We start from the raw sequence: 21,435 nt of genomic DNA on the forward strand, positions 1-21,435 counted from the left end.
ACACAGCAATTTTAACGATTTCGCTTCGGGTAGGATCGTCCTAGGATAAACCTCAGAGTCCCTGAGGATAAACTATTAAATCTCATAATCATTTAGAGCACATTCCTCGAGGCCCCTATACACCAAAGAAAAAGGCAAACAGATAACAAGTTACAAAAAACAAAAAAATATATTTAACACTTAAATGTTTAGAGGTATGTACAGGAAGGGTAGGCAACTATTCACTGACATCATCGTCCTCTGGAAGCCAAAACTTTGTGGGGATTCGGCCAAAGGCATCGTTCATAATCTTCTTGAAGACTTCCGTCAGAGCGTCTCCAACGTTGTCCTTCAGTTCGTCTACCACCTCCATAGCGTTCTTGTTGAGGAAATTGTTGACCGTGTGTCCTACATACATGCGTAGAGATTAGAGAAGATAAGGGGTAATTAGCAGGAGGAGATTATACGGTATTACATTAACTACATGATATTAGTTGGACTCAGCTCTTGACAGCTCCTACTCTTGTCAGAATTTAGTTGGATACCTATACATTGTTGTACCATTTATTCAGATGTCTCCCTTTCTTGTACAGATTTTTAATTCTAAGAATCGTGATCTACATTTTTAAATTTAGCTGTACTCAAAACACCTAATTTTTCAATAAACTGGTTAACCTTTAAATTTCAATGAAAAAAACCCAAAACTACATGGTAGATTACACTAAGTTTACTAAAATTAAAAATCTGCACAAGAGACACATCTAAATAAACAACAGAGCTGAATTATGTAGATAATAATATTGTTATCTGAAAACGTAATAGAATATTGGTGGATTTGAAAAAAATGAAAATACATTCCAAACCTCCATTGAAGATATGGGAATCCTAATCCCGACGTACCTATTAAAAAAATAATGTGTTCTAATGGTAAAGTATTTTCTTGCAGATCCAAGAGTATTTGGATCAGAGATCGTTCCATGGAAAGGGATTACAAAGTTTTAATAAATGTATAGTTATTAAATAATATTTTTCCTGAATCTATAAATAGACGAAGAAAAATACCTAGCTACCTAAATACCTTTGCAGTCGATTGAGTAACAACAATGCAGAACAGAAAACATCTAATCGAAAACCAATAACAAAGTGTTAAGCTAAATGCAGTAGTTTCCACCGTGATATTTTTACATTACATTTTAACATGTAAATGTACTTTCGTTTGAAGTTAGTTCATCAATATTCAATGATTTAAACAAGTATTCATTAGTTACAAACTAGATACAGTATTTACATTCTGGTTTGTTCTAGAAAGGCGTTGAGCGTTAACTACTCACTAAACTAAGCCGAATTGGTTATTGCATGGGTGGAGCTCGAACAAATCCTATACTGTATCTTGTTAATTAACTATTGCAGTGGAAACTGGGTCGGGTAAACGCGTTCTGGGTATTAAAACAAATTTGAAAGAGCTTATAAATTAATATTCCAGCAATTTTGAAGCTTATATTGGTGTTAAATGATGAGTGAGCGTTGAGTGATTATTTTAATATCTAGGAACGAATTTCAAGAATATAATACGCTATTGGAACTCCACGAAGTGTAAAATGGATATTAAGGTAAATTGGGAATAATTTCAAACCTTTGTTGTAGTTCGCTCACACAATTTCTACGATGTTATAAACTATTTATTCTGGATATTTAATTGTTATCTTTAACTTAGCCTGCATGTCAAATATTGTTTAGTTAATATTTTAATAAGTGTTTTCAAGTTTAACCTGTAGTACCTTTTTTATTGACAAAATATAAGAATATACTGAAAAGAATATATTCAAAAAGAACTACCAAAATTGTAACTTTGTAAATTAGTTTTCTTCTAATGTTGGGCTTAAGGTATACCTTTCACCTTATCTTATTCGTTTTTTTATATCTGAAGTAGGTACAAATATAGTTAACGTTACAATTATTTGTACCATGAATATTCGTTGGAGTTTTCATACTCATTTAATTTGTGTTCTGTATCAAATTCTAACTAGCTCTGAATTCCTGTATTTCCCTTCGAATTGTTCAAACTCTTTCAGCAGAAAGTTACGTCAGTTATAATTTAGTTAGTTAAGTAACCGGTTGTATTTCTTTGCGTGAAAAATAACTACCACATTTCTAAGACTACAAACATTATTACTTCTTACTAACGCAATTAACTCTCTAGGCGTTATCTGAAACTACTCCTTCAACTTTAAAATTCACGTCTACATTCGTTGGCCAGATAATTTGATGAGAACACAGATTTCCTGTTCTAAGAGAAGTTTGCTGTTTACTCGGCTCGCACCATAAAGTTCGTAATTCATTAACAGCTGTTTGTAAACATTGAATGTCTTTCAGTCAAGCTGGCTGTAATGCTTTACTACTTGCTAAATCAAATTCCAGTCAACACACTGTTTGAATAATTCAACACCAAGATTTTTCGAATCCGTGTGTATGTTTTGTACCTTGAAATAAAGCTGGTACAGCTGACTACTAAAATACACATTTTATACACCTGTCAATATTTCGTACTACCGATTGTTGAAAGAACGCAGGAGTACTGAGAAAGTAACTCCAATTCATTCTGATACATTTTGTAAATTTAAAACTGAAAATCCATATTTTTTGTCTAAGTTTAAACAAAAATTTTAAAGTATAGAGATAATTAATGTCTTCTCAGAACATGATAAATGATTTAATTACCTAGTTTTTTGTTGTCTAGGCCAGTGGAACTTTTTCAGAGGAGAAGAGAGAGTGTTAGTCAAATGCTCTATGAGAAAACTGTATGTGATTTGGGTTTGGAACATGATTAGAAAGCATCTTCAGAAACGTGACATATAAATATGTATTCTCGGTTTGGCTTAAAGAGCATAGGAAGTTAATTTTCTTTAGTGTCAAGGGTTTGTCAAGTATTGGTAAATTCACCGTCTGAGCAGGAAAAAGTTGCAATGGAATGTGATTCTCCGCCAATTTTTTTATAAATCTTTCGCGTCTAAATGCATGTAACTTGGATTGGTTGTGAAACTTAGTATATTTTACTGTCCTCACCCAGAACTTTGTTTCCGTTGAAGAGGTTGTCCAGATGGACTCTCACGTTGGACATTCGGAAGTCCACCTTCATATCAGTTACGGCCATGACCTCCTGGCCTGTAGGAAGCTTGGGGAACACCACCTTCATGTAGACATCAGTTGTCACGTTCCCTAATTATAATAAAGTTAGTAGTAATTATAAAGTTAGTAGGTCATATATTATAAAAATTAAAATTAAAAGTAGATATGGTTATCCGTTGGATTTTTGGACCAAGCATGTTCATGTACTGACCTTTACCTTAATTATGCTATACGTTTAAGATCCCATAAGCTTACATAGTGGTTTACCGGATGATTGGTAATTTATATAGCAAATAAAACAGCAATTTAGACTTAGTTAAAAAGCGAGTATTCCGGAATACACACAGACAGGGTATTGTGTGGTATTGTATACGAAGATGGACAGTCTTGGTTAGTCATTATCATAACATTATGTAGGCATAAACCAACGAATAAGTGAGAATATGTTTTGAAAACCTATCATACAGTGCATCTAATATTGTAAAGGCCAACGTAAACTAAACTAGAATAGATCGAAAAACATCGTAAAGTGGTGTGACTACAGTTGAGTTCATAATTGTAATACACATTAGTAGTACAAACTCATCCGTCCTCACTGTCATCATCTTACCCCTACTAAAATTCTGGTAATAAACAATAGGTAAATTCTGGTTGGGTTGAATACACCTTAATCAGTTGTAAAATCATATCCTATAAATTTGGATCATAAATAAGCATTACTATCAACGTTTTATAAGTTTAAGAGCTGTGTCCAATGTAGTCCTTACTGAGCAGCAGTCTTGCGTCCCCCACCCCTACTATGGGCAGCAGCAGAATGTTTCCTCTAAGGTCGTATTTTGACTCTGTACGGATCACCGGGATGTGTAGGCTGATGTCCAACCGTCCTTTGTCAACGTCCAATCTGCAAAAAAGGGTCCAAAGTTGATCTTACATAGGTTAAAGAAGAGTTGTTTGCTCTTAAATATTGTTTGTTTTGGGTAAGTTTAACAAATTCGTGTAGTCCCACACTGTTTTAAGTAAACAACTGATTTTGGAAGTTGGAAGATACCTAAATTTTAGCCTTAGTTCATATTTTGATTTGATTGGCTATTGATTTAGCATAGAGTCTACGTTTAACGAGACTTTTTCCTAGGTCCTAGTTCCATGAACGATGATGAAGGTTAAGAATGGTTAATGTCAAAGAAAAGGTAAATTAAGTATTTGTTTACAAAATGACTGATTTACAAAAAATATTATTTTGTCTAATAGGAAGGTAGAATCCAGTGACCTTGTAATACGATTTTTAAATTTGTATTTAACACTTTGATTCTGAAGAAGAAACTTCAAGGCATTGAGAAAATGAAGAGCAAGAATGTGTTTGACCATTCCATCTAAATAATCCGGTTAAATAACTACTCAGACTTTATAGCCAGAAGTGAGATTGTATCTTCGCCAAGAATGTTAGGAGTAGCGGAGGACTCGAAGAACGAACAGCTGTAAATTATAATTCACATTGAAATCAGTGGTGATACAGAAATTTGGTCAGGATCTTTGGGTCTTTGACACCACTCTTTATAAATAAATCAAAGGCTACTAGGGTGAAGCCCTCAAGGAAATTGCCTTTTTAATTACCATTCATCCTTCCGCTAAATCAAAAGCTTTTAAATTACACTTCAACCGTAAAAATCGGTTAAGTAGAACAGCTGGAAATGGGATGTTACAGAGATAACCCTAATTGAATGAAGTATTTGGATTTTAACGGGAATTCTCTCCTTAAGAATTTGAGGCTTGTGATAAATGATAGGTTCTGTCAGTAGTGAGAGGAAACACTGACTTATCTACTGTGACTATGATGTGGTTGTCTTGTAAGAATCAAAGGCTTTGGAAGGTACCTTACCTAAAATACCATCAGCTAATCAATTCGCTGAGGTACGTTTAGGTAACTTTTGAGTCAAGCATGGGGTTCCGTTTCATCTTTATGATAGTAGTACGTTTTATTAGTAAGCTACTTAGTATGCAGTGTCATTGACATGAGTATCAGTATCGGAACGCTTCGTTTCATGCTCACCTGACCGCCCTAGTGGTGGAGTTGCTGGGTCCGTGAGCGTGGAGTTTGTCGAAGTTACCAGCGAGCGTGACCGCACCGTGGCCTTTGCTGATAAATATCTTCTCGATGTAGAGGGGCTCAAACCTGGGGATCCCTACTTCTGGGATACCTATGGAGAAAATGAAAATTACAAGTGCTGATTCAATGTGGCTTGTCAAATTGTAACTGATTAGCTGAAAAGGCTCAGATTCTTCTTAGTTAGCTATCTCAGCATTTCATCAATTTGTATGTCAATTCCTTATTATTTTACCATAAATAATTTACTATATGTTTTGACGTGTAAAAGTATATATCGTGTAACTTTCAAAAAAGTTGTGTATTTTGAAACGGAAGTTCAGAGCACTTATTCACCTTGTCAGATCTAAAGTTTGAACTAGATGTTATGTTTTCCGATTAGACAAGACCTTTCGTCAGAATTAACTCTTTGTTTATTTTGGTAATTGACTTTGATAACTTTATAAAACAGCTTTTCCTGCAGTTTAATTTGATGCGTACTATTATTTTATTGAAACCAATATAATTATTTTGAGCGATAAGTAAAATTCAATACACCTAGTAAATAGATTAAATTTAGTATACAATAGTAACTATATGGATTAGAGTTTAATGCAGTAATTTTATAGATAATATTAGACACTGGCGAATAAAATATTTTAGGCATAAGCTGATCCTTCAAACTTTAAACGAATCTAAATAATTAAAATATATTTACCTTTTGCCATGTACGGGAACATGCCCTGGAACAGATCCTTCAGACATTGGTTTAAGTTTGGATCTTTTCGTCGACATGGTTTCTTGAGCCATTCAGCTAGAAAATCAAACAAACAATTCTATAATATACATGACAAACTATTTCCATACATAAAGTTAGTCATCTTATAACGTGCATTAAAAACAATTATCTTAGAACAATGATGGCATAAATAGAAACAAAGTTTTATCCAAGCATAAAATTACCACTGTTACCTATGCATTATCAACCCCATACAACAATCAAATTTTATAGAAGATAAAAGATATCCAGTGAGGGGGAAAAAACTATTAGAGTCTTGAGAGTAAATTTCTAACTTTAATAGCTAATACAATATTTGTTTGAGCTAATTCAATTGTACAACCTTTACACACAACTTTTAAAAATTACAACATCTTTAACATCTCTTCTGTGTTTAAAGGGTATTTATTTTCTTTGTAGCCGAGTATTTGAAATGCTCCTTTTTAAAACAAAGATTGCTCGTTCCCAAGCGTGATAATAGATTTTGGACTAAGATGCCATTATGGACACTTGATTATGCTGTCAAAAAATGGTTAAATTAGATAGGTTTTTGAACAGTCCTCTAAAAAATTCTAATGGCGTAAAATATTCAAAGTAACTAAAAAAAAGTTGTCAAAATGTATATACTACACTTTATAACGTGTTCACCAAAACAACTACTAATTTATGTCTAATTTACAAAAGTTCCACAGTTCCAAGCGTCTTTTTGTAGCTGCGATGTATGACCTAGTGTTTATTATACACTCGTCACTATGACGCCGCGTTACAGCATTACTCTATGGGTCAGCCCAGGTTGGATTACTCTATGCCCGGTCCAGCTGCAGGAATGCCGTCTTATGCGTCACTTTCCCCGCTTTCTTCCTCGATCACGTAATCTACGCAACAACTTTCTCTAACCGAGAATAGCTTTACGTATTTGAATGTAATCACTTCCGAATTCGTTCTCGTTCATTCAGGGTCACTCGACCAAGGAACTAATCCTTGACGAGTTCATTGTTCGTTGTTCATTAGGTGAGGCTGTTATGATTGATGTATGTTTTAAATTACAATGGGTTAATTTTGGTTACCTTTTGGCTGGGCTTAAATTTCCCGTTGTACATCTTCTTAGTGATTATTTGTAACTGCTTTTTTGTAAAAACATAGATATATTTTTTATTCAGTTTTTGTCTGTGGCATACGTATACAGTTCTATGCAATGGGAACCGTTCTTTATGGTTAAAAGTTTTCTTCTCAAGTGTATACATTATATCATAGTAGCCCAGGTTTAATTGACATTCCAGGTTTGCTTACATGTTTAAATAGTGCAATTTAATATTTTTACTTTTTTAGAATAATTATCAAAAGTAAATATCATTTTAGCATGTAGGAAGTTAATAAATCATTTAAAGCGAATTGATATTGGGTGTCAGTGTTAGTATATAAAGTATTACCATTGACTATGATATAATAGTCAAAGGTATTACTGTGTAGGCAACTAAAAAACTATGTTAAATTTTTGAGTTTTTAACATCCGATTTTTATGCACTCTCAAATATTTTACGACGTTTAAATGTGGTATAAGGACAATACTTGTACATCATTAAGTTAGGGGTTCCTCGCTAGCGAAAAAAAGAACAAACCCTGGTTGAAATGCAATAAAGATGGCAGTGAGACTTTGCGTGTACTTAATAGTAGGATTGCTCATGGGAAAAATGTTCTTTTCCAGAATATATTTAGGGCCAGGACTATCTTTCGGGAACACTCAAGAGAATTCGTGAAAATATTGAAAGTCAGGTGCATTACATTGCACAAAGGAACAGTCCCAGGGCGTCCTTTGCTTGGTCCTTTATCTTGCACTTTGCAAAAAAAAAAACTCTAACCTACTTTATTACTAAAGGAGACTTTCAATGGTAAATCCATTTAGTGTTGTATAGTTTAATGTTAAGTTAAATTCGACGTTGAAATAAATATACAAGTGTCATTATGTCGCTAAAATAATATGAATTAAAATTTAGCTAACACATAGTCTGTATCTGTAAACTACAGAGATTGGCGAATAATTAAATACATTTTAGACTTGAGTGACTGATCTGTAATGTTGGATTGATAAGGATGCAAGGAATTGCTCGGATGCTCTTTATGCATCTTTTATTAGGCTGAAATATTGTGTAGGCCAATTAGCTGATTTAATACATAAAGGATAAACCCTAACAGTAAATTAATGGGGTTGAAAGCCGATAGAGCAAGGATAAAAGAGTACATTTTATTTACCAAAAAAGAAATGACGATGGAGAAAGTTCTTACATATAAAGTGTTCTTACATAGAGTATGTAAAGCTGTAGTAAATTCTTGGAAATTTCTTAAAAATATTGATTGACAAGTAAACTTGTTTTATACTATCAAGTAGGCCTACAATACTTTATAATAATTATTTAACATTTTATACTGATGTAACCTAAAAGTAAACAAATGCTCTTTTTACTTAGATGATTGACAGCTCAAGTAAGCTGATTGATTTGCTTCAAATAAGCCCATCTTAAAATAACTCATTATATTTCTAAACCAATAAGGACAAGCATGAGGTTAAATTAACCTATAACCTAAAAGCCATAATGTTTAAGAGCATTGATTCAAAATATGTATATGCAATCATAGTTTAAAATATGTAGTTGTTGGTAAGTAAATTAACAATTTATTATGACTTTTGCACAGTTATAAAATAGACCAATAGAATGTTTAGTTGCCTTCCACACAATTGCTATTGCTCAAAATATTCATATTTGAATAACGTTAAAAATACTGGAGTTGTATAAAATCAAGGACGACCTAGAAAATCAAATAAATCCCTTGAGAAATTTGTTTTCGAATGAAATGAATTAACTCGACGATAAATCTTAGAACAATTCGTCACTGAGGATTTGACCGAACTTCTTTATTTAGTCTAGTCTCTCTCTAGTTTATTCGTAGAATGAATAAGAATAGTCTTTTAGTGATTTATTATTCGACTTAGTTTGTTTGCTTGTTTCCGAGCTGCAATCTTATTATATTATCAAGGTCGGAGTATTTAGCTTATTTAAGAGCAGATTTACCCTCCAAGAATATTTAACCTTATGATCGTATACGGGTGAATAAAAAGTCAAGACCATCCCCCCTCTAATATTTTTCTAAGTAAATAATATACAGATATATCTTTTTGGCAGTTGAGCAATCCTAGCAGGAAGTTTCATTTTATGATTTTGACATTTTTGAGTGTACCCCAAAAAGGGGGATTTTGGGGGGCAACTCACAAATTTTAAATGTAATTCCCTTTAAGTGACACCTCATTTTGAAGTGTTTATAAAAACTTAAAGTGTGATGAAAACCAGAGTTCGCTTTCTCTACTCTATCCAAAATGGTAGGCAGAAATGTAAAAATCAATGTAATGTTAATATTGGTTTCCATTTTAGATAGAGAAGAGATAGCGTTCTCTGGTTTTCACCATTCTCTAAGTTTTTGTAAACTAATTGTTAAATGAGGTGTCACTTGATGGGGATTTACGTTAAAAATTTTTGAGTTGTCTTCAAAATCCACCCTTTTTGGGGGACAATCAATATTTAAAAAAATCATGAAATGAAACATTCTGCTAAGATTGCACGACCACTAAAAGGATATTTCTGTATATTTACTTAGAAAACTATTAGAGGGGGTCTTGACTTTTTATTCACCCTGTATAAATTAATTTATATCTGTATTTATGTTTGGTGCTTGGTTTGGTATAGAAATTTGTAACAAGGAGCCGCCTTCAAACCATTGTGGCGATCTTTCAAACTTTACGTTGTGCTAAATAAACTGTTTGAAACATAAATAAGTTTGTACAGTTCTAATGTGGGTCATTAATTCCCTTTCAGTTACCGAATGAACCCATTCATCAAACTAATATTGCATAGGTAATGTAGTGTACCTTTAAAAAAAATCTGTTACACATAGTAGGATCTAACTATATTAAATTGCATAGTTATTATAAACCTTAAGTTTTACTTATAAATGAACTTGTTTTATAAAATATTATGTAAACAATTAAAAGCATGCCGTGCTTTAGAGGTATTGTACTTGAAAGCACAAAAAATACGTCAAATAGCACGTATAATAATATATTAACACTTATAATGTTTACTCACAAGATGGTACATATAAAAGATGGTAAGTAGTGATCGATTTCAATTGGACACTTCAATGATCATCAGACCCAATAGGCGATTGATTGGACTAAGCATTCACCATTTTGGATATGATAATGATTGGAGTGTCCAATCGAAATCGATCACCACTTACCATCTTTTATATGTATTTACCGTCTTGTGAGTAAACAGTATACGTGTAAATATATTATTATAAGTGTTATATGGCGTATTTTATTTGCTTCCAGGTAACTAAATAACAAGTACAATGCAGATAAATAGGTTACTTAGAGGTACTTGGTATTTCTAAAACCTATTGTATAATATTCTTTTAAATTTTTTCCCGTCACTGTGATTTCCTCTCCATCTACTTCTCATATTGCTGTTATCAGCTCCATTGTATTTTTGATAATTTCTCTATGAATGAGGCTGCTTTGTCAGTCCCTGGAAGGTCAGTCTAGACAAACATGGCAGCCGTGCCGTGATTATTAGTTGCAACGCATGAGTAAAAAGTTCAGTATATTTGCGTTAAAATGTTTAAAGTTATTGTTATTGGGTTATTGTCTCGTTTATGTGGTTTTCAAGAATTATTGACGACCTCCTAGGAGCGAAAGCCAAGAATCATTGTCTTGGGATTAACAATGACGTCCGAGAAGTGTCAAAACCAGTTGCCATTCAGACCATTCAGACGACATAGGATTACAATGGCAACAAGGTATTACCTCTAGAATAGTACAACTGTTAAGTAATCCGGAAAGCAAGACCTCAAAAAGGAACTAAGCACTAAGGTGTTTGACCTCTAAATGTCACATTGGTTCGTTAAACGGTCAACCACCGAATGACCTTAATCGCTAGATATTATTGTTAGTTTAAGTATTGATAAAAATGATCTTAAATAAATTTTGGAAAAAGTACAAATTATCAAGTCTTTAAAATACATTTAAAAGTAAACCTAAAATTTAGCTGATGATTTGAAAAGTGAGTTGAGTGGCTCAGATGCAGTTTTTGAGTACAACAAATTCCTTTCCATTTTAAGGTAAAGCAGGTTTGTGAGCTAATTCTGATTTATGGTTGCTTACCAGTTTTATAAAAGTTCTGTTTTACAAGACCTAAAGTTAAAGTTACAAGGTAAACACATACATATTTTAGAAAAAAAATGATACCAATTACAAATTGCATTGATAAAAAGGATGGACTCATATTTAGGTTTTACCACGAAAGTGTCTGTAATAGATACTTCCCTAAAGCGAAAAAAAACACTCAACCACGAATTTACAGTTAAAACAATGACTGTGTACACGCGGACTACATTGTTGTGTATTGGCAAGAGGACTTGGCTCGAGTTACGAGCTCTGTGGCCAACTGGAGTAATGTAGCCACTGTGACGTGTCTACCGCAACGAGCTGAAAGTTGAAACTACCTGTCCGACTAACATTGTAAATATATTAGGTAATCCCATGTGCAGTGCTCCTGGCATGTGTGTAACGAGGTTGTTTACATGCTGCTTAAGTTAGGTTATATACTAAGCGTAGATGTTAGAGTGGTTAAAGTGTGACAATCATGGTTACTGGTTCAATCCTGACAAAAGTCAGAAACAGTTGATCTTGATCAGTTACACACCGTCTCTCTGTTACACTAATCTTTATTTCAGCCTTACCTTTCTGTGTTATTAAATCTAATACTCTTTCGTAATATATTAAACCATTGAAATGGTTTCTGACGGACAAAAAGTGTCTCAAAACATTGGCTCATTTTCATCGCACATGTAAAGTTTTTGCTTGTTGAAAAAAAAGTCACTTAATGCCATAGTGATGAAATATAGGTCGCTATTAGCTATTAGTCATCCAAAATCAATCCGTTTATACCCAGTAAAAAAATCACTTTATTCTTTACAATTAATTGATAAAAATATTACTAGCTTAACATTTGAATGCATAATTAAATAAAATGGAACATAATTTAATCTGCAATTTACATAAATAGTATCAACTCCCTGGTATAAACTACAGTATGTACTTTCTGATATAAATAATTAAACAATGCGTTGGAAATGTCAGTTTTATAAAACAATTTACCAAAATAGCACTCATTCACCTAACATATGTAATTTAGATATATTAATGCTAAAATGTTTGAAAGACGACTTAAATCTAGTTGGATATTCAAATTGCCCTATTTATTATTCACCAACGTAGGAAGACTGGAGATGAAAAGCCGTAGGTAGATGCATGGTGTTATTCTTGTTAAACAGCGAGAGCAATTTACCAACCACAATATTTTGTGTAAGCGATATTTCTTCCCTAACAGTATAAACGAAGATTTATATTTACCAACCCTTAACAAGGTAAGGCTTTATCAGCTTTTCCACCTACATAAGCACGGTGAATTACTTCGCGATAATATTATAGAGTATCAGGATAAACTAACCCTAAGTTATGCTTTACCTTTGCGTGGGTTGTTTAAAATCAGGTATTTTCCTTGTTACCATTATACTTTTGAACGATAATATGGTTTCAAACAATATGGTGCGGTTGGATTTTACGTTATCTATGTGAGTTTGGGTTACTATATATTAGGTTTATCACAATACACCGTAGAAAATTATTTTTTTGTTTTTACATTGCGATTTAATCATTAACCAATTTTGTAATGAAAGTGTCATTCGACGGTTATCATTTTTTTCTGCAGTGTTTAATAGCGAACCTGATATACTATGACCCCAGATTTCCTAAATAATGTAAACTTTTACCAAGCCAAATTGATTTAGAAAATATTATGGACCAAACTTATCAACTGTATTTTGCATTTTAGTCTTACTCTAGAAATGCTGACACTAAAAAAAACCTTGAAGTGTTATTATTTTTTAATAAACATCCTTCGGTTATGCTTGAATTGTTTGTTTGGAAACTAAAACTTGCAATCACCAATAAGTATGTGCATGTTGAAATGGTAATGTTATTTGTAATAAATGTCATCCCCACAAACATTGGGACCTATACACACAATAATTGCAATAATTGTTTGGTATATAAAACGCATTTAAGGGAACAATTCCATATTTTAAGAATTCTATATTTAAGGATTCAATCAAGGTACTATAAAAGCTTCTTATAAAATATGGAGCTTAAAAATACAAGTGATATTTATATTGTTCAGAATATAGTTGTGAATATATTTTGGTAGGAAAGTACTGACGAAGCTTCTTATAAAATATGGAGCTTAAAAATACAAGAGATATTTATTTTGTTCTGAATAGAGTTGTAAATATATTTTGGTTGGAGATTGTTTATACGTTCTGCCCAATAACCACACATCACCTAAATAGGATTACATTCACTATAAATCATAAACAATGAAATTGTTTGCTACGTTCCTTGAATGTAGCGCTTATTTGATGAAAAAATCCCTCACATAATGTTGCATCACTTTACTGATAACACACAAATAGAATAATTAGCTTTATTTTATCGTCGTTTGCAGTTGGAACAGAGGCTTCTGTCTATCAACCACAAATAATGAAACAAAAGCAATAACGAAGCAAGCACTTGGTAAGATTACGTTGTCAAGTGGATTGCAATCTTATAACAATAAAAAGAAGACAAACGCAATAACAATATCGTCAACTTTTTTATTCGTTGTTACAATAAACTCTTATTGAAAATACTCAACAAAATATTGCGTTGTTAGTGATTTTTTCACTGAAACATTGATAAATAAATACAGAATAAACAAAGGAGGTTCATTGATAATAATAATAAAGATTTGAATTGAATATTTTGATAGGTTATTATTTTACTGTACATCTTAGCATGAGGTATTTTTAAGAGGTTGGTGGCATTAAAAAATATATATTGATTTGATGTATGGAAGAAATTATAGATTATACTCTTTAGGCTCTTTATTACTGATTTACATAATGTGTCTCAGTAACTTAGGATGTAATATTTCTTCTTTAAGGTATAATAAGAATAAACCAATATTTTTATGTTGGTTTATCTGTTCCATACTAATCCATACTGACTGTTAAATTCACATGTAATCAAAGTTCTTTCTCATAATTGAAGTTACAAAAGATAAACAGGCTTTAACAAAAATTTTGGAAATAAGATGAATTGGTTATGGGTTCAAATGTAAATTTTCCCTTTAGCTATTGGGTAATTATGTTATTGATGAACGGGTCGACATTGGCCAGTTGACCGGGGTTTACACAGTTTCATAATTAAACAATATGAAGTTTAGTCTCTGGTTATTAAAGTTGCCCAAATAGTGTGAAATTTCTACTTTAGATTAGACCAGGGGTGGATCCGAAAATGCTGGGGTGGGGGCTTTACAGATTAGGGGTTGGAGAATTTGGAATACCCCAAACAACAGAGAGGTTTAGGTAATTCTCATTCAAACCTAAGACACATATCACTTTCACCTGTTACTCTAAATAATCTATAAAGTTTCATACTTTCTTCATCTCTTGTATTTTTTGTCCTATTTTAGATCAACCAAATTCATTGCATTATGGCAAATAAGCTTTGTAACATGCCACATTATTTAATGTTAAATTATCCATGTAATACATTAAAGAATGTATACGAATGTCAAATCTTGTTGTTTATGATATTATGATTTAATTAGTGGGAGGGGACGCATCCTAGCCTTTGCCAGATATTTAAACAATCTAATCGAGTATCACTTTAAGTTAATTAGATACATTTTGGTCATACTAGGCCTACACTGATTTGATAGATTTTCTACTCATGAAATTAGTCTAGAAAACAGCCTTTTGCCGCCTGCTTAGTCAAATGGGGTTTAATTACATGCTACATTACTGTAATGAATTCTTTCAGACTTTAATCCTTCCAATCTTTTTGTAACCTTTTTGATCAACCAATTATGCTTTCAAGTAGATTAGACTTAACCGCAAGATTAATCATAGAATGTCCGCGTGGGGTAGATCTCCTATGAAACGTTTTTGATTTGAGATAAAGTAGACCTACGTAAAAAGGCACCACAATAGCAGCAAGATAGTGTTCATTGAAATATCCAGTACCAATAATTTTAAATAAACATTCCTTTGGAAAACAACAACAAAGCTTTTTAAAGAGACAGAAAACTGTATTTAGCCCTAAAACTCGGATAAAGACTGTTCGTTAAAACTAACGCAGTGAGAACTAAGATAAAAGATATTTCGCAATAATGACAGATACAAATCAAATCAAATCAAACTATCTTTATTCGTACAAGACAAGTACATGTTAGTACATCTGAATAGCGTCAACTTAGCTATTTAAATTAACATTTGCTTAATTATTCATATACTCTTCTATGGAATATAATACTTTGCAAACCAAGTAAGTTTTTAGCTTAGTTTGAATTTGGAACTGTTTATTTGACACTTTAATTCTTTTGGAAAATTTCTAAAGTAACTTGCTCCTTTGTAAGACGGCTTCTTTGTGTAAAATTCAAGTCTATGGTGATTGGGTATGATTTCATTCTTTTTTCGCGTGTTGTAATGGTGTATTTCTTGTTCTAAAATTGTATCCTTCTTATTGTTTAAAAATATCATAATAGTGTCTAAAATAAACTGACCATAAACTGTTAATATGTTTAGCATTTTAAAATGTTCCCTGCATGATGTGCCTGGATGTAGGGTTTTTATTATTCTAATTGCTTTCTTTTGTTCTTTAAGTATTTTATCTAGATTTTCTAATTTAGATGAGCCATACAGACAAATTCCAAATGAAATGTGTGAATTAATGTATGAATGGTAAATAATTTTAAGAGTGGATTCACTGCACATCCCTGCCATTCTTCTTAGTGCGTACCTACCCACTACAATTTCTGTTCAATGGAATTATACCTAAAAAGGCATCCTGTTATGCTAAAATTGCAATAAAGCATCTGGGAAGACCGAGAAGTAAAAAACTTGTATTGGCTGTTTTAATGGGTAGGACTAAGCTTTTCTATTGAGATGTTTACATAATTAAGTGTATACACGTTTAATACAATTCTCCTTAATGTTTGTAGTGTGTTCCGAACAAATTGCATGTTGTTTACTAACCAAACAAAAACACTTGATGAGGTAAATATTTATCCTCTGCAAGCTATCACGTTATAGTAGTAGGTGCGGGCACTCTAGTTTAACCGTAAAAAAAACAAAAAAAGCAACATTATATCTTTGAGTCATGTATGAAATACGGTGCAAACATGAATGAGTATGAGCATACACAAACCATAACTTATTCATGAAGTATTTTAAATCGTCAAAAATTATCTGATCTCCAATATGAATAAAATTCTTCTAAAATAATTGTACACAAAAAATTGACTTACGTTGACTGGTGAGCACTCTGGGTTGTGTGGTGAGGCACAGTTCTACTAGACTACAGACTACCAGCAGCAACACCAGAAGACGGCCCCCCACGTCCATCCTACCTAGTCTGCTATCAGTCCTGGTTGCCACTGCGCTGCAGGGAAAGTCTCCAGCCTCAACAATCCTGTACTTTCTCGTCCAAACAGTTTCGGGAACTGGTAGAGGGTCTTCAGGCGTAGCTGGGCTAATAGTGCCAGGGACAATGTTGTTGGCTTGAATTTGGGTTTCTTTGCTATTGAATTAACCGCGTCTGTAATGAGCGTTCAGAAATAAGTTTATGAATAAGTATAAGAAACATAAATTTAACAAGTACACAAGAAAAAATACAGTATATTACCTTTGTTGATAAAACAGTATCCAATAGTCAATTATATTACTTAACTAAGATCCATATAGAAAAAAGATAAATTGAATTAAATGAGCGCATGATGATTGATCCTGAAATCAGTGATGACTTCATAACTATAAATAAATCTACCAACAATAATAACCTTTTTACAATTTTCAAAGAAATACTTATGAAAATGGTAAAGAAGAGTTTAATGACATGGGATGGAACCAGTTAACATAGAAGGAAAAATAAAAATGTTTATGATGTGGTAAATACTTATATATCGTACATATTATATTATAGGAATTTAATTGGTTGTCAGTACATCAAACAATTTACAAAATCAATCATTTTATTTTTGTTGTTGTGCTTCGACAATATTGTAGCTATATATTTTATATAGTTTTCAATTTAATTTAAAATTCAAACAATATTTTTGTAATTTTACGGTTATTGAAAACCACAAAGAGTTGTAAAACCAAGTTCTAAATTGAAAAGAACTTCATCGAAACGAGATCGTCTCAAACAGTTTGTATGGATTCTAGTATCGTTATTGTTTGGAAAAGTATGCCATTATGAAAATGAGGTTACATTACAAAGAGCTGCAACTTCTGTTTGCTTGGTAACAGACGATGGTGTTAGTGGAAGTTATTAGGATACCAAACTATTTTATTTATTCTTTAAAGTAACTAGCTTTTCCAGTCTGAATTTTATCTGGCATAAAAGTGGAGTTGGTCTCTGAAGTTATTTTATTGAAGCAATTTTCTAGTTAGTCTATGATCCTAGCTAAATGAAAATGTTAATGATACTCATTTTGTGTTAATGTACCCTTAAAAATTAAATTAAAATGAGGAGGTCTGTAAGGATTCTCTGATTCAATTACTGAAAAGCGTATTTAATTAATGACTGAGTGTTTAGTACACATCTACATAACTGTAATAAAACATATCTTGTTTCATTCAATCCTAATTGACTATAAAGTACTGTATCTGGTTCCCAACTAATGAAAAAACTATCTTTTACAAAATTCGAAAAAAGCGGGAATTATGTTGGCAACTACACCTATTTTATAACTGAATATACTGCTAAATCATCGCCCTATAGTAAAATATTACAATGTGGTACACCATCATTTACATTCTTTAGTTCTTTATACATGCTTTTCTCAACAGCTGAAATTAAAACACGTCCAAAGTGTAGATTCTGCTCTTTGTTACATAATAACACTTTATTTAATTCTCAGAACAACATAACAGTTCTAACGCAAATAATGTAAAGTTGTCTGAACAATTAGTTTTAAATACTAATTCATTCTAATATACCCCCGCCGCAGCAAACCTGCAGACTAAGCGAATTTCCACTTGTCTGATTACAATTTTCCTAAAGTATTTCTATAAAAAATATATTTATTTTCAATTTAAATCGCATTAGTCCTTAAATGGGTTTATAGCATTTGATTATACACAAGGTTCAAATTACTCTAGTTAAATTAGTTACTTCTGTTTATATAAGAGATAAACCCTTTTCGCCCTATTTTTTTAGTTACATAAATATTACGTATCTATCTAACTCGTTACTTCATAAAAACTATCTAGATTAATTAAAAAGGAATGTTAACTGGCCATTAAAAAACCTCACACTTGGTTTCATGATTCTGGCCTCTTACTAAAGCTGCAAACTGTTACAAGTATTACACAAATACCTGTTACTACATATCACACAATTATATTTCATTTAATAATAATATCCTATTGTTTTCCACAAATAGGTAATGCACTTTGTTCATCAACTAACATATTTATTTTTTTAACTCCTTCAATCCGGTTTCATCACAGTTCCCGGTCCAATTTTGATACTCCATCAATTCAGCAGAACCTATTATCAAACACCTTATTACCCTGGAGTAACCTGCAGACCTTACCTGTTACTTCAGCGTAACCTGTTACTTGAGCCGAACCTGTTACCTCACCCAACGTAAGAGTTGCAATCTGTCCTATTACTCATATGTTCTTGGCTGGCACCGACTTCGCAGAAGCTGTCATGGATGACTTTCTCTCCATCTGGTCTTATGCAACAGAGATGTAAACTGGTGGATATGGATCTTCTGTTCCAGGTACAACACCTGGATGAATCCTGTTGTTATAAACAAATATTATTGAATTTACTTCTTAGACTCTTGTAACACTTCAACAGCTTAAATAAACAAAATATAACTATAATGGAAAATGTATTCCCTTTTTATGTTGGATTAGGAACATATTATTACAACAACTAACTAAGAAATTATCTTAAAAAAATTCTTTTGGTTTATCCTTATGGATCAGCAGTAGACAATTTATAAATTAGTTTAATCACGTTTATGGTTTATCCATTTAGTATAGGATCGTTCTAATAAAATAATAATAACGATGCAGGTGTACTTGCGCCAATCATAGTCAAGTTTCATCTCATTTCATGTCTCAGTCATTCCAATTGAAGCCTGCACCTACAGCATGAACCACAGCTATATTGTTAGTCCTTTATCATTTAAACTTTAAGACAGCGACACTAACCTGTGCGCGTATTTTATGCTAAATATTGCAATGTAAATGTAGAATGGAGTAAGATGGCTACGATATTCAGCTGATATTTAGTCAAGATAGTTTAATTAAAACCCAACGATCAGAGACAGCTGGGTACAGTTTTAACCATCTAAAAGCTACATACTTTTCCCCGGATCAGATTGGCATCCTTTTGCATTATAAGCACTATAACCAATCAGCTACCCTGCCAATTTATGTGTTGTTTAAAATATTTAGTGTATATTATATAAATAGATTAGCTTCTGTACCCGTGCTTCGCAACGGGAAGATGTACTATACCGCCTAATCCAAACACTTTTTAAGTAGTTCGAATTTATAAACGAAAAGCCACCAAATTTATACAAAAAAGTATGACCTACATTGAATTGTCCTACTCTTAACTTTAAAATGTATCAATAACATAATTGTCATAACTTACGATTATAGAATCTTTCTTTAATTTCATAATCAATAACATCGTTTTAGAAATAATTGTCTAAAATATTTTATTTGTTTGGATCAGCTGTCTGAAATTGTCAAATAAGAATTCAACAGTTCTGATTGTTTACATTGAAATGTCAATACAAAGGCAAACAAAGATTGTGAATTTTCTAATGCTCCCATGGAGACCAATTAATATTTACTTTTGAAAACCTCATCTCAAAACGTTGGACATCCAAGGGGCGTAGCCCGAGTGGAACTCAGGGAAGTGAATAGGCCTATAACATTCCTAGATATGTGGACTATCGGTGTGTTTAATTTTGGCTGTATCGGTTTAGTATTTTAGTCGTGGCAGCCGCACAGACAAACAGACACCACCTCAAATATTAATATTTGTTATGTATTTATAATACATTTGATATATAACAAAATATTTAATGTTATCTAAATAAAATATTTACTTGTTATGCTAAATCTGTATATTAACTTGCTAAGTACGCCATTAACTTTTTCGTTGTTGTATTCTGGACACTGTTTTCTTGTATGGATGAACAGTGTCTTGTTGGTAAGAAAGTTAAATTAAATACAGCAGGTCAACCAGGTCCAAAATTGAAACCACTATAGCAACCCTGGGCTTCTAGGTTTTTTGCATAGACGCTCGACCTAAATCTGATGGAAAGAGGCTTTGCAATAAAAAAGTACAATAATAGAATTCACCACACTGTTCCCTAAGCACGATTGATTACATTTTCCCATGATTCATATTAGTGACTCTTTTCAATTGCTATAAATACTTTAATTCCTCTTCAATTACTAAAGAACCTATATTTAAACAAAATATAGTTCTTATCATTGAATGCATCTTAGCTGTTTTGAATTATCTAACGTAACCATACCTAAATGTAGTACTTATTAAATGCCTTAAGTAACGATGCTTATGGTATACTCGGCTTAGTACCCCTGAATAGGCCAATCACCAGAGAGTGGATAGGCAAGCTTTGATTTAAAATTATTATTCTTCAACATTTCACTGACAGCTAAGATGGGATCCGATGCCTGTGATTTTGTGTTTTCCCTCAGATAGTAGGATCCTGAACAAATTACTCCAACTCATGGTGATAACAAATTAGAATTTATTCTTCTAAATTAAAAAAGAAACCCTTTATAGCCTTCCTTAGCTGTAAACATGTGCTTTACTATTTCAGTAAACTAAGATAAGGCAACAGTCTTACTTGGTAATACTACAAAGAGATTGACAGGGTTAAATAGACTTCATTCCCAATGGTTATGTACTATCATTTGCTCCAAGTAGGGCTTATGCTTGAACTCGTTATTTCAATTAGTACATTTTATAATAAGAATCAGCCAACTAAGAAGAAATTAGCTCATTACAGATTTGAATTGAGTTTATTGACAGCTGGTCTCCAGTTCTGCCAACAAGGTGATGTGTAATTTTGTATCACTAATAACCATTGATCAAGACATTTTATATTGTAGATTATATATCATGTAAATTAAAATAATTTAAATTTAATGGACATTTCCCTTACATCAGTACAATAGTAAATAGTATGGATGGTACGTTATTTTGCATAGTTTTTATTAATTTTCATTCTCTTTGTCTGTATTGAGGACATTG

General features: G+C 32.4%; 1 protein-coding gene across 1 annotated transcript; it reads right to left on the minus strand.

Annotated features, from left to right (window-relative positions):
- Positions 1 to 150: 150 nt before the first annotated feature.
- On the minus strand, positions 151 to 16,539 carry LOC128992043 (protein takeout-like). Its single transcript, XM_054415419.1, has 6 exons — positions 16,424 to 16,539; positions 5,904 to 5,999; positions 5,153 to 5,300; positions 3,873 to 4,006; positions 3,043 to 3,195; positions 151 to 387 (listed from the first exon to the last, which is right to left on the minus strand). Exons 1-6 carry the CDS (start codon positions 16,518 to 16,520, stop codon positions 218 to 220), a joined length of 798 nt encoding a protein of 265 aa, XP_054271394.1. The 5' UTR covers positions 16,521 to 16,539; the 3' UTR covers positions 151 to 217.
- Between the last annotated feature and the right edge of the window lie 4,896 nt (positions 16,540 to 21,435).

This window comes from Macrosteles quadrilineatus, unplaced genomic scaffold (genome assembly GCF_028750875.1).
Source record: "Macrosteles quadrilineatus isolate MER2022 unplaced genomic scaffold, UCM_ALF_1.0 Scaffold_4__1_contigs__length_99947679, whole genome shotgun sequence".
NCBI classification, from domain to species: domain Eukaryota; kingdom Metazoa; phylum Arthropoda; class Insecta; order Hemiptera; family Cicadellidae; genus Macrosteles; species Macrosteles quadrilineatus.

Bases quoted from the DNA above. Each gene is read 5' to 3' on its own strand.
- LOC128992043 (XM_054415419.1), bottom strand. From the start codon at position 16,520: ATGGACGTGGGGGGCCGTCTTCTGGTGTTGCTGCTGGTAGTCTGTAGT. The intron at 6,000-16,423 runs GTAAGTCAATTT...TTGATTTTCTAG, and splicing joins CAGAGTGCTCACCAGTCAAC to CTGAATGGCTCAAGAAACCA. The intron at 5,301-5,903 runs GTAAATATATTT...TTTTCTCCATAG, and splicing joins GTTCCCGTACATGGCAAAAG to GTATCCCAGAAGTAGGGATC.